Genomic DNA, 15103 nt, shown 5'->3' on the forward strand with positions numbered 1-15103 from the left:
ACTCTCAGTCCAGTGTTCCAATGATGCCTCACCATCTGGATTCTTTCTTGAGCATAAATTTGGAACTCGGCCGGGCGTGGTGGCGCACGCCTTTAGTCCCAGCACTCGGGAGGCAGAGGCAGGTGGATCGCTGAGTTCAAGGCCAGCCTGGACTACAAAGTGAGTCCAGGACAGCCAAGGCTACACAGGGAGACCCTGTCTCGAAAAACAAAACAAAACAAAACAAAATAAATTTGGAACTCAAAGACTGTTTCCGGAGGAGCCGGGACAAAACCTCTCACTTCCGGTGGAGGGGAGTGGCGGGGAGATCTCAGGTCCAGGATGGAAGTGAAGGAGACGCTCTCGGGGAATACACTGCCGCTCCGTGAGTGACCTGCGATGGCTGCGACCCTCAGCCCTGGATTAGATGTCCCCAGCGTTTTCTAGTCAGCGCCATACCCCCGCATCCCTTTTCCTGTCGAGCCTGAGATCCCGCTCCGGTGCCCTGGGAGCCTAGACTCCCTTCAAACCTTTCAAGGGCCCGCATAGAGCTTGTTTATTCCTCGGATTCCTGAGGCAAAGCTCACCCTGCGTCTTTCCCAACCTCCCGCCCGTGTGGGCTGCTCCTTCACTGCCTCCCCGTCTTCCCGCAGCCCCCGAGCCGCGCCTGGGCCACGACTCTGGATGGAGCCCTTCGGGAGAAGGCTTCGCTCAGGGCCTCAAAGCCTTGCCGCCCGGTACGAGCCCTGCGGTCCTGGCGCTGAGGAGCCTCCCCTTGGGCTTGGCCTTGGGCCCCTCGGGCGCCAGGAAACAGCACTTGGGGGTCTGGTGTGTCGGAGCGTCCCTGCAGCCCGGACAGCATTGGGGACCCCTGGACGAGAACTCGGTCTTGGAGAAGGGCGAGGGAGTGAAGCCCCCACGCGAGGAGGTATTGAAGAGTAGGAAATCCGCCTGAAATTTTGGGGGAGGTTCAGACAGTCCCGGACAGCACTTCCAGTTCGTTAGAAGCAGGGGAGTCGTTTTTTGTCCCTTCACCACAAGACTGCCTTACTCTATCCAAGTTGGAGTAACTAAAGAATGCAGATGCAAAAAGTTTTGAGAAACCTAATTCCTAGGGTGTCAGCCTTGCCAAAGGTTCGAAGCTAAGGTTACCAGGATCAGATTCGAGTCTTGTCAACCAGTTAGCTAGATTACACTCCTCATATTACTCGCCTGTAAACGAAAGTAGTGGCTCTTAGCAAGATTATCTGGGAGACCAGAGGAAACGATGCAAGGAAAGGTTTCCAGTACTTAGTAAGGGTTATTTAGAAAGACTGGGTGCGCCTCTTGCAGCATTTTCTGTTCAGTAGTCGTTGGACGGCTGTGCTATTTAGAGTCTAGCAGTTTTCCACAGCTTAGGGTGGTGGGCGTGAGTGGACTTGCCGATTTCCACTAACAGAAGATTAAAACAGCACCAAAATGTAGAGGCAACACCAGAGGCTCCTGCTGTTCCAAGAGTTTTTATCTTATGAAAAACAAACAAGAGAGCTGAGTGGTGGAACTCACCTTAAATTCCTGGTCTACAGAGCAAAGGACAGCCAGGGCCACACAGAGAAAGCAACTCCTGGGTGTGTGTCAGGGGTAGGGATGGGGTTCATCTTAGATTTGTCCCGGAAAGGTTATTTTCTTTCCTTCTTGTTTTTTTTTTCTTTTTAAGATTTATTTATTATGTATACAGTGCTCTCCCGGCATGCACACTTGCAGGCCGGAAGAAGGCATCAGATCATATTATAGATGGTTGTGAGCCATCATATGGTTTCTGGGAATTGAACTCAGGACCCTCTGGAAGAACAGTCAGTGCTCTTAACCTCTGAGCCATCTCTCCAGCCCTTGATTTTCTTTTACTACCTGCTCCTCCCTTCGAAAAGGCATATGAAAAGGACTTTCGTTGTTTATTCCAGGACTTGTCACTAGGCCCATGGGGAGCCCTATGCACCTGGCAGCAATGTTCAGCTTGGATCTGGTAAGCTACACTAGTGTGCATGCAGGCTGTACTTAACTTGGGATGGAACCTGGCGCTGATTCTAATGGCCTACCCAGGAGTCTTTTCCAGTGTGTGCTACAAAGAGGTTCTTTTGGGCCAACACTTGCTCTGTTTTGCAGTTTGGTCCGGCAAGGTAGGCTGCAGAGTGATGGGAATGTGTCCTTGGTTTGGATCGATGAGCAGCTTCACCTACAGGTGGACCAGATTGTGTTGCCAGGCTTTGAGTTGCTGCTGGGCCCACAGTCTCCCTCCAAGAACCGAAGTATCGTGCACCCTAGGCTAGAAGAAGCAGCTGTAGCCGGGGCGGCAGAAGAGGAGTCTACTATACTGGAGGAAGTGGCCTCCCCCAGAGAGGAGGCAACGGAGTCTTGCACAGGTATGTGCCCAATCAGCATGTGTTTATAAAGTCATAGAGCCACATACAAGATTGTGGTCTTCTGGGTTACAAACAAGCAAGGCTGGGGAAACAGCTCTGTTAGTAAAGTGCTTACGGGATGATCTTGGGGACCAGCCATTGGACCCCCAACATCATGTAAAAGTGGACTGTGGTGGTGGGTGCTGAAGCACATGTCTGTGAACCCTACTCTTAGGCAAGAAGTGACCAAAGGCAGAAACAGGTGGTTCCCTGGAGCTCGTTGGCCAAACCATTGAGTCAGTGCGCAGTCCTGTCTCATTTAGGAAGACACCTGACGTTGACTTGTGGGTTCCCACACATATACACAAAACCCACAATATAAAAATATAAATGCCCACTCCCAGATTGTCACAAAATAGTGTGTAATAAGAAAAGGAGTTTAGGGCTGGAGAGATGGCTCAGCGTTGGGAGCACTGACTGTTCTTCCAGAGGACCCGGGTTCAATTCCCAGCACCCGCATGGCAGCTCACAACTGTCTGTAACTCCAAAATCTGACACCTGTAGACATACAATGCACATAAAATAAAAATAAGTAAATTAAAAAAGAAAAAAGAGAAAAGGAGTTTAGCCGGGTGGTAGTAGCACACGCCTTTAATCCCAGCACTCACTTTGTAGACCAGGCTGGCCTTGAACTCATAGCAACCGCCTGCCTCTGCCTCCCGAGTGCTGGATTAAAGGCGTGCACCACCATGCCTGGCTATGGTTTTTCATTCTACAGATGAGCTCAAGCTCGAGATCTGAGGTCCAGTCACATTTGTGTCTCCAAAGGAGAACAAGAACAAACACTATTACTCTGGAGTGGCCGTACCCTGGGGATTAACCAGGTGGCTGTCTCCATGTGTGTCCTCGGAGGTCTTTAAGATTAAGAGGAGCTCCTAGTGCTTGGGGCAACAGAAGCTGGCGGATTTCTGTGAGTTCAAGGACAGCCAAGGCTACACAGAGAAACCCTGTCTTTACAAAAAAAAAAGGGGGGCTGCTGGAGAGAGGGCTCAGCAGTTAAGAGCACTGACTGCTCTTCCAGAGGTCCGGAGTTCAATTGTGGCCAAAGACATGGTGGCTCTATAATGTGATCTGGTGCCCTCTCCTGGACTGCAGGTGTACATGCAGGTAGAGCACTGTATACATCATCATCATCATCAAAAATAAATCTTTAAAAGAAAGAAAACGATTAACAGGAAAGAGAAAGTGCAGCTCGTGCTCCTGAGACCGTGCCTGTGTTGGTTTTCTTACTGAAGAACAGAGCTCAGCAAGTAATTCCCCAGGAATACCATCTGCTACCACGCTTGGCTAACCCTGGCGTTCATCTCTTTCCTCATAGATCCTGGTCACAAGTCACTGCATAGTATCCAAGAAGACAATATGCTAGGTTCTGACCCTGTGGCCCACACCCAGGGCCAGCCTTTCAAGGACAGCCAACCCCTTAGCCTGTTGTCCCAAGAAGACAGCATGAATAAGGAGTGCCCGCCACGGTCACCACCTGAACCTCAGAGCAGCTCCACTGCCGGGAAGAGCCCAGAGAACAGTGACGCCAGGGTATTAGCTCCCGGGGCTCCCCAGGCTCAAAGCTGCCCAGCCAAGCAGTTGGATGCCCCCAGCAGTCAATGCCTATCCACAACAAAGATCGCAGAGCTCCCTGGCCTCCCTGTAGGGCTCTGCTGCCCTCCTGACCCAGTAGGAAGTGCCTCAAAGCAGGGGAGGCGATACCGGTGTGGGGAGTGTGGCAAGGCATTCCTACAACTTTGCCACCTTAAGAAGCATGCGTTTGTGCACACAGACCACAAGCCCTTCCTATGCACCGAGTGTGGCAAAAGCTATAGCTCCGAGGAAAGCTTCAAAGCTCACACGCTGGGCCATCGCGGGGTGCGGCCCTTCCCTTGTTCCCAGTGTGACAAGGCTTATGGTACCCGTAGAGACCTCAGAGAGCATCAGGTGGTCCATTCAGGTGCCAGGCCCTTTGTTTGTGAGCAGTGTGGCAAAGCCTTTGCCCGCCGGCCTTCCCTGCGGCTACACCGAAAGACCCACCAGACGCTGGATGCCCCTTCACCATGCCCATGCTCCGTGTGTGGGCGTCTCTTGGCCACCCAGGGTTCTCTGCGGAACCACATGAGGCTCCACACTGGGGAAAAACCCTACCTTTGCCCACACTGTGGCCGAGCTTTCCGCCAGCGGGGCAACCTCCGAGGACACTTGCGGCTGCACACGGGGGAGCGCCCCTACCAATGCCCACACTGTGCCAATACTTTCTCCCAGCTGCCCGAACTGCGACGCCATCTCATCTCCCACACAGGCGAAGCCTACCTGTGCCCTGTGTGTGGGAAGGCCCTCCGAGACCCACATACGCTCCGTGCTCATGAGCGTCTACACTCAGGGGAGAGGCCCTTTCGCTGCCCCCAGTGTAGCAGGGCTTACACACTGGCCACCAAGTTGCGCCGCCACCTCAAATCCCACCTGACTGACAGGCCCTATCAATGCCCCATCTGTGGCATGGGTTATTCCTTCCCTCAAAGCCTCAAGCGACACCAGCTCAGTCACCAGCGTGGGGATTCATCCAGCCCTCCTGCCGCCTGCGAGCGTGCCATGGTACTCCTACAGAGTGAGCAAGAGCTTCTGGACACTTGCTGCCAACAGGAAGTGCCCCCAGGTGGGGGTGTTGTAGAGGTCACCATCTCTGAGAGTCAGGAAAAGTGCTTTGTGGTACCGGAGGAGCCAGCCCCTAGCCCTAGCCTGGTGCTGATCCATAAGGACATGGGCTTTAGTGGCTGGGCCGAGGTGGTAGAGGTGGAGACAGGCACCTGACACCGAGTTCATGTCCACCCTCCCCTTGACCTCCACAAAACAGCTCCTCATAAAGACTGTTCCAGCATGTCGGCCTTTCACTCTCTTTGGGTCTCATAGGTGCAGGAACCAAGATGACTGACTGGCTTCTCAGGGCTGGAAAGGCTTAGCTCTGCATCCACACATGACGTGTGCTCTGTAGTTGAGGGCTGGAAAGGCTCAGCTCTGCATCCACACATGACATGTGCTCTGTAGTTGAGGGCTGGAAAGGCTCAGCTCTGCATCCACACATCACATGTAGTTCAGCTTTCAGTTCATTTTGGCCGTTTTTCACAGCTGAAGGTTGTGAGGGCTAAAGGACAAGCTGATGGGGAGATGGGGTTTGTGCACTAATAAGCTTGGCCCATAAGGAGGAGGTAACGTGATTTGCCCCTGCTCTGAGCTTAGGCAGTGGGAGATGTTGGGGAAGAACCGAACAGGTAGTTGTTGGTGGTGATAAAGCTGGAATCCGAGCACTCGAGCAGAGGCAGAAGGATGGCCCTGAGTCTCGAGTCCAGCATGGGCTACGTAAGGGGACTTGTCTCAGGGAGAGAGAGGTAATGGCCTTTACAAAGCTTGTGGCTCACCCAGCTGCAGGTGTGGGTCAGAAATTACTGGATAGGCTGCGTGTCCTGGAATCCCTGCCCTTGGGAGCTCAAGCTTGAGACCCACCTTGCCCTAAGGAAGAAGACTCAATAGATACGAGTTCAGAGGGGGCACGTTAATATGATTGTGTAATGTGGTCTGGGTGCCACCCAGGGGTGACAGGGGCATGCCTTGATGGTGGGTCGGGCTATGTGTGAAGTCACCCAAATTGTAAGTAATGTCTTAAAAAAATAAAGGCATGAAGTGTTTTAAATATTCTTCCCGTAACCACAAAGCTACCTGAGGGCTGTTAAAGTCCGCCTGTTCTGCTTCCTGCTGTGGGTAGGCTCCTAGTGTTGGCATTGGAGTGTCTTGGCTCACCTGGAGTTGGTAGAGGTGAGAGGGCGTGGCTACAGGCTGAGAAGCAGGTGTGGAGGTGTAATCCCAGAGAGGTGGTCAGGCCTCTAGTAGAGTGAGGCTTTACTAACAGTGGGCCGCCACGGGAACCTGGTGAAGAGCTGCTGGCAGAGGGAAGAGGACAAAAACCCATGTAGCCACCTAAGAGCAAGGAGCAGAGGGACCAAGGTGGGCCAGGGGTGGTGAGGACAGAGAGAGATCATATCAACTGGAGTAGGAGTTTGCGGCAGGTATGTTCTCTGGGAGGCACACGTGATGGAATTCGGGGAGAGTGCCTGCAAGAGCAGTCACGAGTTCGGTCTCATGGGACTCAACTGTGCCATTTGAGAGGGGGAAGACTTTGAGGGACAAGCAGTTGCAAGGCCGCTCAGCCCAAGTCAGGCCAGTGAGGGGGCAAGAAGGCCGGGCAGGGGAGTGCGGATCAACATCAAACGGAGACAAAACCCTGAGAAATGTGTCACAGAAGAGGTGGTTGGCAGTGCTGCTGACAGGTTCAACCTACGGAGTCACTGGTGAGTGCTGAGGGTTGGAAGTCACATTGGATTTTTCGAGGAAAAAAGGACAGGAGGCAGGAAGCGCTGGCTGTGTTTATTGTCTTTGTACGTGTGTGTGCCATGGAACAATCGCAAGTCAGGACAGTTCGGATGAATTGGTCCCTCCTCCTACTATGCATGTCCTGGGGCTTGAACTCAGCTTGCCAGGCTTAGCAGCAGTCACCTTTACGTACTGAGCCACTTTGCAGGCCCCAAGGAAGCAGACGTTCTTGTTTCACCTTCCTGTCCTACCAGTGAGAAGCACTCATGGTGAGTGGCTGGCCAGAACCACAGAGGGAGGGAAACTGAACTGTTTGGCAGTTTCTGCACTTGGTCTTGACGGCAGAAGCAACCTGGCTTCCTGCTGCTGCCCAATCTGAGTAACTCAGTAGCAACGCATATCTGAACTTGTCTATCGGGAGGAAAGGCAGACTCAGTGGCCTCTGGAGAAAGGCCACTCCACAGCCCGCAAAATAACTACAAAGATTAGCTTTCGTCAACCCTGCTTCTTGGAGCTCACCTGAGTGCCTTCTAGCTCCTTCCACAGTGTAGCTCAGCTCAGGCAGCCATTCAGCAGTGTCTGCTACTGCTGTCAGGCTTCGTGGAGACACAGCTCCATACTGAATTGTGCAAGCAGTGGGTAGTTGAGTAGGCCATCCACACCTCAGAGACATCCCCAGACCAGCACATGGAAGCTGACACCCTTTCTACGTCCACCACTCTCAGATGGAGACCTTTCTCTATTAAGGCTGTTAGAGTGAGGTGAGAACAGAGCCAGGACTCTTGACGGCCTGGGGTGGGGAGTCTTCTGCCACTCATAGCCAGAGTTGAGCCTGGCACTAAAGAGTGCAGGCCAGGTGTGGTGGTGCACGCCTTTAATCCTAGCACTCGGGAGGCAGAGGCAGGTGGATCGCTGTGAGTTCAAGGCCAATTTGGCCTGCAAAGGGAGTCCAGAATAGCCAAGGCTACACAGAGAAACCCTGTCTCAAAAACAAACAAACAAACAAAAAAGAGTGTTGGTCCAATCTTCGAGAGGAAGAAATGAGGCCTAGAAACAGCCAGGGTCGTGAGGGCAGTCAATAGCAGAGCTGGGAACTGAACACAGGCTTCTGATGCCTGGCTCAGTGTGGACTGCTTCTTGCCATACAACAGATCCTGGCAAAGCATTGCTGGGCACCTTTTTTTTTTTTTTTTTTTTTTTTTTTGTGGGCATATTTTACAGATTTGAGCTTAACTTTACGACCGTGGAACCCCAAATCAGAAAGTGTGGGTTGGAGCTGGATATTGTGGCTTGTACCTATAACCCCAACACTTGGGAGGCCGAGGCAGGAGAATCAAGAGTTTAAGCCCCAATTGAGCTACATAACAAAATGCTCAAAAAGAGAAGCAGAGTGTGGATCCTACACCAGTACAAATGCAAGCCCTGTGGATCCTACACCAGAACACATGGGAGCCCTGTGGATCCTACACCAGTACAAATGCGAGCCTTGTGGATCCTACACCAGAACACATGGGAGCCCTGTGGATCCTACACCAGTACAAATGCGAGCCCTGTGGATCCTACACCAGAACACATGGGAGCCCTGTGGATCCTACACCAGTACAAATGCGAGCCCTGTGGATCCTACACCAGAACACATGGGAGCCCTGTTTAAGACCTTTGATGTTGCGGAGCCTCCTGGTCAGAAAACAACCTCATCATGAAACCAACTGGCTTATGGCTCTGTTCTTTTTTCTGTCTCGGAATTTTTGTTGTGTTGTTTTGTTTTTCAATACAGGTTTTCTCTGTGTGGCCTTGGCAGTTCTGGACTTGCTTTGTAGACCATGCTGGCCTCGAACTCACAGAGATCCACTTGCCTCTGCCTCCCAGAGTGCTGGGATTAAAGTCATGCACCACCACCTCCCGGCTTCATCTCTTAAGTCTTTTTTCTTTTTATTTGCTGTTTATGGGTAAGGGATGTGCTGCTGTGTGCCTGTGAAGGTCAGAGTACAACTTCATGGAGTTGTTCTCCTTCCACCTTTAGGTGGGTTCTGATCACACAGGTCCCCAGGCCCGTGTGGTTCTCAGAACATAGGTCTTCAGGCCTGTGTCCCAAGTGTTTTTACCTGCTGAACCATCTCACTAGCCCTTTAAAATATTTTTGTTTAGATTTTTTTATGAATCTTTTACGTGCAAATATGTATGCGTACTTTGTGTGTGTGGTGCCCACGGGGGTCAGAGCCCTGAGAGCAGGAGCTGTGGATTGTTGTGAGATGGTGCTGGGAGCTGAACCAAGGTCTTCTGCAAGGACAGCTCTTAACTGAGAGCCAAGCCTTTTAATTAATAATATATATGAATTAAAGCAAATTATTTGTGTGTTTGAGAGAGAGATGTCTGTCAGTGTGTGTGTGTGTGTGTGTGTGTGTGTGTCAGGACACAGGTGTAGTAGAATCAAAAGGACAACTTTGTGAAATCAGTTCTCTCATTACATCTTTACATGGGTTCTGGGGAATCAGAGTTAGGTGGCCAGGCTTGTGCTGTTTGATGGTTAGTTTTAGTTGTCAAGGTGACAAAATCCATAGTCACCTGGATAGAGAATCTCAATGGGGCATTGTCTAGAGAAAGTGGGCGTGTGGGCATGTCTGTGGGGAAGCACCATTCCCTAGATGTAGTCCTGAACTGTGTGCCAGTAGATAAAGTGAACTGAGCCAGGCGTGTAGCATGCGCTGTGGTTCTCCTCTTCCCTGGGGCCGGATGGCCACCAGCCCACCAAGGCAGGAGGAGCAGAAGACGAGATGGAGGACCTGGACGGCCATGATCACTAAGGAGATCAAACATTCTGGGAACTACTTAAGGAGCTAGTTCAACTTTACTCAGGGAGAACAAAGCTATGTAGCCCTCGGGGAGTGTGGGGAGGGGGTGCAGGTGTGTGTATGTGCAGGGACTTCCAGGATAGGCATTCATAATTGGTTGAAACCAGGCACTTTAAGGATGCTTGTTCTGCATTTGGCAGCTCGCTCCTATCATATATATGAGTGGGAACACAGCATCTAATTTTCCCACAGGCACAGGGAGGGAGAGCTAGCAGGGAGCTGTGTCAAGGGCCATATATCAAATGTGGTTAAGGGCATCTATGTCTAAAGACACTCTCCAGCCAGGCAGTGGTGGTGCACGCCTTTAATCCTAGCACTCGGGAGGCAAAGGCAGGTGGATCGCTGTGAGTTTTGAGGACAGCCTGGTCTACAAAGTGAGTCCAGGGCAGCCAAGGCTACACAGAGAGACCCTGTCTCAAAAAACAAAATACAAACAAATGAAAGACACTCTCCAGATGGAGTGAGGCAGAGAGCTGAGGCCCTGCTGTGGAGAGGGAGTCCTGCAACTAATGCCAAACTCAGAATGGCTATCCAGACCAGGAGGACTGCAACCTCGAACAGCACGGCCCTTCCAATATCTCCTCCTGTTTTATTTTGTATTTATTTTATTTTTATTTCTCTGTGTTGCCCTGGCTGTCCTGGACTCGCTTTGTAGACCAGGCTAGCCTTGAACTTACAAAGATCCCCGTGCCTCTGCCTCCTGAGTACTGGGATTAAAGGCGTGTGCCACCACACCTCGCCTGTTTTATTTATTTTATTTCCTTAAAGAGTTATTTATTTGTTTATTATATATCGTGTTTTGCCTGCATGTACACCAGTAAGTCAGAGGAGGGCACCAGATCTCATTATAGATAGTTGTGAGCCACCATGTGGTTGCTGAGAATAGAACTCAGAACATCTGAGCCATCTCTTCGTCACCCTGCTTTTTTTGGGGGGAGGGCTTTTGTTTGTTTTTGTTTTGTTTTTGGTTCTTCGAGACAGGGTTTCTCTGTGTATGTAGCCTTGGCTGTCCTGGACTCACTTTGTAGACCAGGTTGGCCTTGAACTCACAGAGATCCACCTGCCTCTGCCTCCTAAGTGCTGGGATTAAAGGCGTGCGCCACCATGCCCAGCCCTATTTTATTTTTTAATGCAGAAGTGTCATCATGAATTTTAAGAATTCTACTGTTGCTGGGCATGGTGGCTGGGTTAGAGGCCAGCCTGGTCTACAAATCGAGTCCAGAGCAGAGAGACCCTGTCTCAAAAAAACAAAAGAAAACAAGAAAGGAAGGAAGGAAGAAAGAAAGAAAAGAATTCTGTCATCTATTTCAAAGTGATCTAGGGTCTGATAAAGTACCATGGCCTGATGGATAGTGATTCTAGGAATGGTGGTAATCTGTCTGCAGAGGAACTGTATGAGACAAGAAATAAGAAGTATCAAAACAATACAATTAGAGCCTAATTAGGGGTACAAGCAAGGAAAACAAGCGGTTTTGAACCAACATCATTGCTCAGTGGTTTGAAATCTCAGGAGTAAGTATGAACAGACACTTTTGAGGGCATTAATATTGGTTTCAAAAACATGATACATTTACATAAAAGTAACATGCCTTCCCCAAAATCATGCAAGCCCCCACGACCAGCAGTTATTAAGTTTAGTGTTCTTTTGTTTTGGAGCATAACCCAGCAGGAGAGTTCATCTGTCACTGGGGAAATTCTGGGGCTGTCATATGTGGATGTCATTGCCTGGTCGAACCTGTTTTAGAAGTCTCCAGTCAGAAGTGTCTGGACAATGGCAGCTGTCGTGGTCCAGGCAGATCCAAGGGGACGGCAGCTGTCGTGGTCCAGGCAGACCCAAGGGGACAGCACGTCCAGGGAGGGGTATCTTATCTTTTGTCTCTGTCTGGTTTATAGCAGTCTCCTCTTCCTCAGATAGACCTGTGACATAATCACAAGGGAGCAGAGGTCCCTGGCAGGCGGTGTGTCTATGGAAGGAGGTAATTCACAAGTTAAGCTGGTGACAGTTTGATTGCCAGCACATTAGGGGTCCGTTGGTTTAGACCTAGAAGGGAAGCCAGGTGTGGTGGCGCACGCCTTTAATCCCAGCATTTGGGAGGCAGAGGCAGGCAGAGGCAGGCAGATCGCTGTGAGTTCAAGGTCAGCCTGGTCTACAAAGCGAGTCCAGGACAGCCAAGGCTACACAGAGAAATCCTGTCTTGAAAAAACAAAAAACAAACAAACAAAAAGACCTAGAAGGGAGTTAGAGGGGAAGGGTGGACATCTGGGTGAAAAGGGGAGTGTCTGGCAGGTGAGAACTGGTGAGCTCAGAATGACTATCTTGACTGGGAGGACTGCAACCTCAAACAGCCGGGTCCTTCCAACAGCACGCCTGTAATCCCAGCACTAGCACTCAGGAAGCTGAGGCAGGCAGATCTCTGTGAATTGAAGGCCTGCCTGATCTACAAAGGGAGTCTAGGACAGCCAAGGCTCCACAGAGAAAACCTGTCTTGAAAAAAACCAAAAAAGAAAAAAAAAACACCACAACGAAACACACCATCTATTAAAATTCTTCCTATAGGGCACTGACTGCTCATCCAGAGGTCCTGAGTTCAATTGCCAACAACCACATGGTGGCTCACAACCACCTATAATGAGATCTGGTGCCCTCTTCTGGCGTGCAGGTGTACATGCAGGCACAACACTGTGTGTATGTGTGTGTGTGTGTGTGTGTGTGTGTGTGTGTGTGTATACACATATATATATACACACACATATATGTGTGTATGTGTGTGTATATATATCGATATATATATAATCTTTTAAAATAATTCATGGAAGCCAGTGAGATAGCACAGAGGGTGGAAGCACTTGCCATACGAGCTTGGAGACCTGAATTTGGTCCCCAGAACCACAGTAGAAAGAGAGAGTTTGGTCTCAGTAGCTAAGCTCTGACTTTCACATACACACTATGGCATGTGACATCTGTTTTCACACACTTCATACACACACATACAAAATAACAGGTAGATCCTGGGGGCTTGCTGGCCAACCAGTCTAGACTAAACAGTGAGCACTAAGAGACCCTGCTTCAGAACAGGTGGCCCAATGGTAAGAACACTTGCTGCTTTTGCAGAGGACCCGGTCAGAGTCCCAGCATCTACATGGTGGCTCAGAACCACGTGTGACTCCAGTTCCAGGAGATCAGTGCCCTCTTCTGAGTACCAGGCACACATTCAGGCAAAACACTCGAAGATAAAACCATATTTTTAAAAAGGGGTTGGAGTGACGCTGGGTGTAGTAGCGTATGCCTATAATCCCAGGACTTGCAGATCGCTGTGAGTTCGAGGTCAGCCTGGTCTACAAAGTGAATCCAGCACAGCCAAGGCTAAACAGAGAAACTCTATCTTCAAAAAAAAAAAGGAGGCATATATGATATAAAATTATTATATATGTTCTCTGTTGATGGAGAAAGAGGCATGGGTATATACATGGAGCTGTTGTCAAACATGACCTCCTGAGTTCAGTCCCTGAGACTCACAGGGTGGAGGGAGAGACCTGACTTCTACATGTGGGCAGTGGGGAATGTGCAAACACACACACACACACACACATAATTTATTTTTAAAGAGGCATATGTTGGTTTTGCTTTTGTTTGTTTGTTTGACACAGGGTATCTCTATGTAATCCTGACTGTCCTGGAGCTGGCTGTATAGACCAGGTTGGCATCAAACACTGTCTCAAAAGGGGAAAAAAAAAAAAGAGCTGTGTGTGGTGGCGCACTCCTTTAATCCCAGCACTTTGGAGGCAGAGGCAGGTGGATTGCTGTGAGTTCGAGGCCAGCCTGGTCTACAAAGTGAGTCCAGGACAGTCAAGGCTACACAGAGAAACCCTGTCTTGAAAAAACAAAAACAAACAAAAAAGTTGATTTTTAAAATGTGGCTGGAGAGATGAGGTTCAGTGGTTAAGAGCACTTAGTGCTCTCACGGAGGACCTGAGTTAGAGTCTCAGCACCCACCCTGGGTGGCTCCTAACTGCCTACAGCTCCAGCTCCAGGACCTCTGGCCTCTGCTGCTCAGGTTCCAGCACCTCAGACAGATACCCACACGCGGACATATACACATGCACATAGCTAAAAACAATAAATTTTTTGTTTTTGTTTTTCAAGACAGGGTTTCTCTGTGTAGTCTTGGCTGTCTTAGACTCACTTTGTAGACCAGGCTGGCCTCGAACTCACAGCGAACCGCCTGCCTCTGCCTCCGGAGTGCTGGGATTAGAGGCGTGTGCCAACATGCCCGGCCAAAACCAATAAATTTTAAAAAGGAAAGCTATACTATGTGTGATCTATGTACTATATATTACAATATATAATTATATACGCATATAATATATGTAACACATAGGAAGTGGGCCACTCAGGAAATAACATGACTGTGGGGGCCGCAGACCCCAGTTCTCTGCTAACCCTTTCTCTCCCCAGGCTGCACATGACCCCAAACAGCCAACCCTGACACAGCCCAGGCCGAGCAAGAGTCCCCTGCTCCCCGGGTGTGCTTGCTCTTTGTCCCTCTGTTCTATTTAGACCCAGGACTAATATTTACCTTGTACACAGGAAATGGGGGAGGGGGGAGGGGCAAGCCCAGAGCTGCTGGGTAGGACTGGGAGCTTCAGGAGGCTGGCTGGCTGCAGCCAGGATGGGATGGAAGGGGCTGTGTCAGCCAGAGCCCGTTCTGGGCCAGGAGATGGAAGAAGACAGCTAGAGGGCACAAGGCCCAGCCTCCACCCCCAACCCTCCCAACAAACCCCTTGACCCCCCCCATCCCCCCTACCCCTCCCTTGCTCCTTTCAGGCAGCCTCTGCTCACAGTACCTACAGCAACCTCAGAGAAGGAAGCAGAGCCACCCTGGCCAAGAGCTAGTAAGGGAGCTTTTGCATGGCCACACCCTCCCCTAGCCCTGTGTCTAGTGCTGATCAGTAGGCACTGTGCTCCTTGCTCTCTACATTGATAATGTCCCGGAGTCCTCAACACAAAGGGTTCTGCCCACTGCACAGATGAGAAAAGCGCGGTGCATGGGCACGGAGAGTTTCAGCTCCATCCATGTTGGTGGGGATTACAAGGAGCCTCCAGGAGGACTCATTGATCCACATTCAGCCAATAAGAAACGGGGGAGGGGTTGGATGAGGGTCTTTTCTAAATGATTTTCTCCCTGAGAACATCCGTCCTTGGTTTCCAGGAGACCCTGTCGTCCTCTTGGGTGGTGAGGGGTGGACCATAGGCCTATCCACCCATTTGTCCCCAAGGCCCTGACCCGCTGACCTCTCTCCCTTGCCACGGATTTCTTCACATTGGTTCAACATTAACCAAGAGAGAGTCAGGACAATCCCTCAGATCCCAGGAGCTGACACACTATGTTGCACGTCCGAGGCCTGGGCCTACCTGGCTTTCTGGTTTTAACTGCCCTGGTTAGCCTGGGACACAGCCAGCATGGTAAGGGGCACTTGGAGACC

General features: G+C 50.5%; 2 protein-coding genes across 3 annotated transcripts in view; both read left to right on the top strand.

Moving 5' to 3' along the window:
• The first annotated feature begins 233 nt into the window (after window positions 1-233).
• On the top strand, window positions 234-6090 carry ZNF408 (zinc finger protein 408). Its single transcript, XM_084776691.1, has 5 exons — window positions 234-364; window positions 633-907; window positions 1920-1981; window positions 2122-2378; window positions 3736-6090. The coding sequence occupies exons 1-5, from the start codon at window positions 322-324 to the stop codon at window positions 5211-5213; spliced, it is 2115 nt and encodes a 704-aa protein (XP_084632817.1). The 5' UTR covers window positions 234-321; the 3' UTR covers window positions 5214-6090.
• An 8845-nt stretch (window positions 6091-14935) lies between these two features.
• The window catches only part of F2 (coagulation factor II, thrombin), a 38325-nt gene continuing 38157 nt past the window's right edge, over window positions 14936-15103 (top strand). For both annotated transcript variants that reach the window (XM_084776687.1, XM_084776689.1), the window contains exon 1: window positions 14936-15083. In XM_084776687.1, the coding sequence (XP_084632813.1) occupies window positions 15005-15083 (79 nt within the window). In that variant the 5' untranslated portion in view covers window positions 14936-15004. The remainder of the gene's footprint in view (window positions 15084-15103) is intronic.

The sequence above is a fragment of the Acomys minous genome (assembly GCF_964271855.1).
Source record: "Acomys minous genome assembly, chromosome: 3".
NCBI classification, from domain to species: Eukaryota; Metazoa; Chordata; class Mammalia; order Rodentia; family Muridae; genus Acomys; species Acomys minous.

Excerpts from the sequence above, each read along its gene's own strand:
- ZNF408 (XM_084776691.1), top strand. The coding sequence starts at position 322 with ATGGAAGTGAAGGAGACGCTCTCGGGGAATACACTGCCGCTCC. Across the intron at positions 365-632 it reads GGGGAATACACTGCCGCTCC|CCCCCGAGCCGCGCCTGGGC; the intron begins GTGAGTGACCTG and ends GTCTTCCCGCAG. Across the intron at positions 1,982-2,121 it reads CAATGTTCAGCTTGGATCTG|TTTGGTCCGGCAAGGTAGGC; the intron begins GTAAGCTACACT and ends TCTGTTTTGCAG.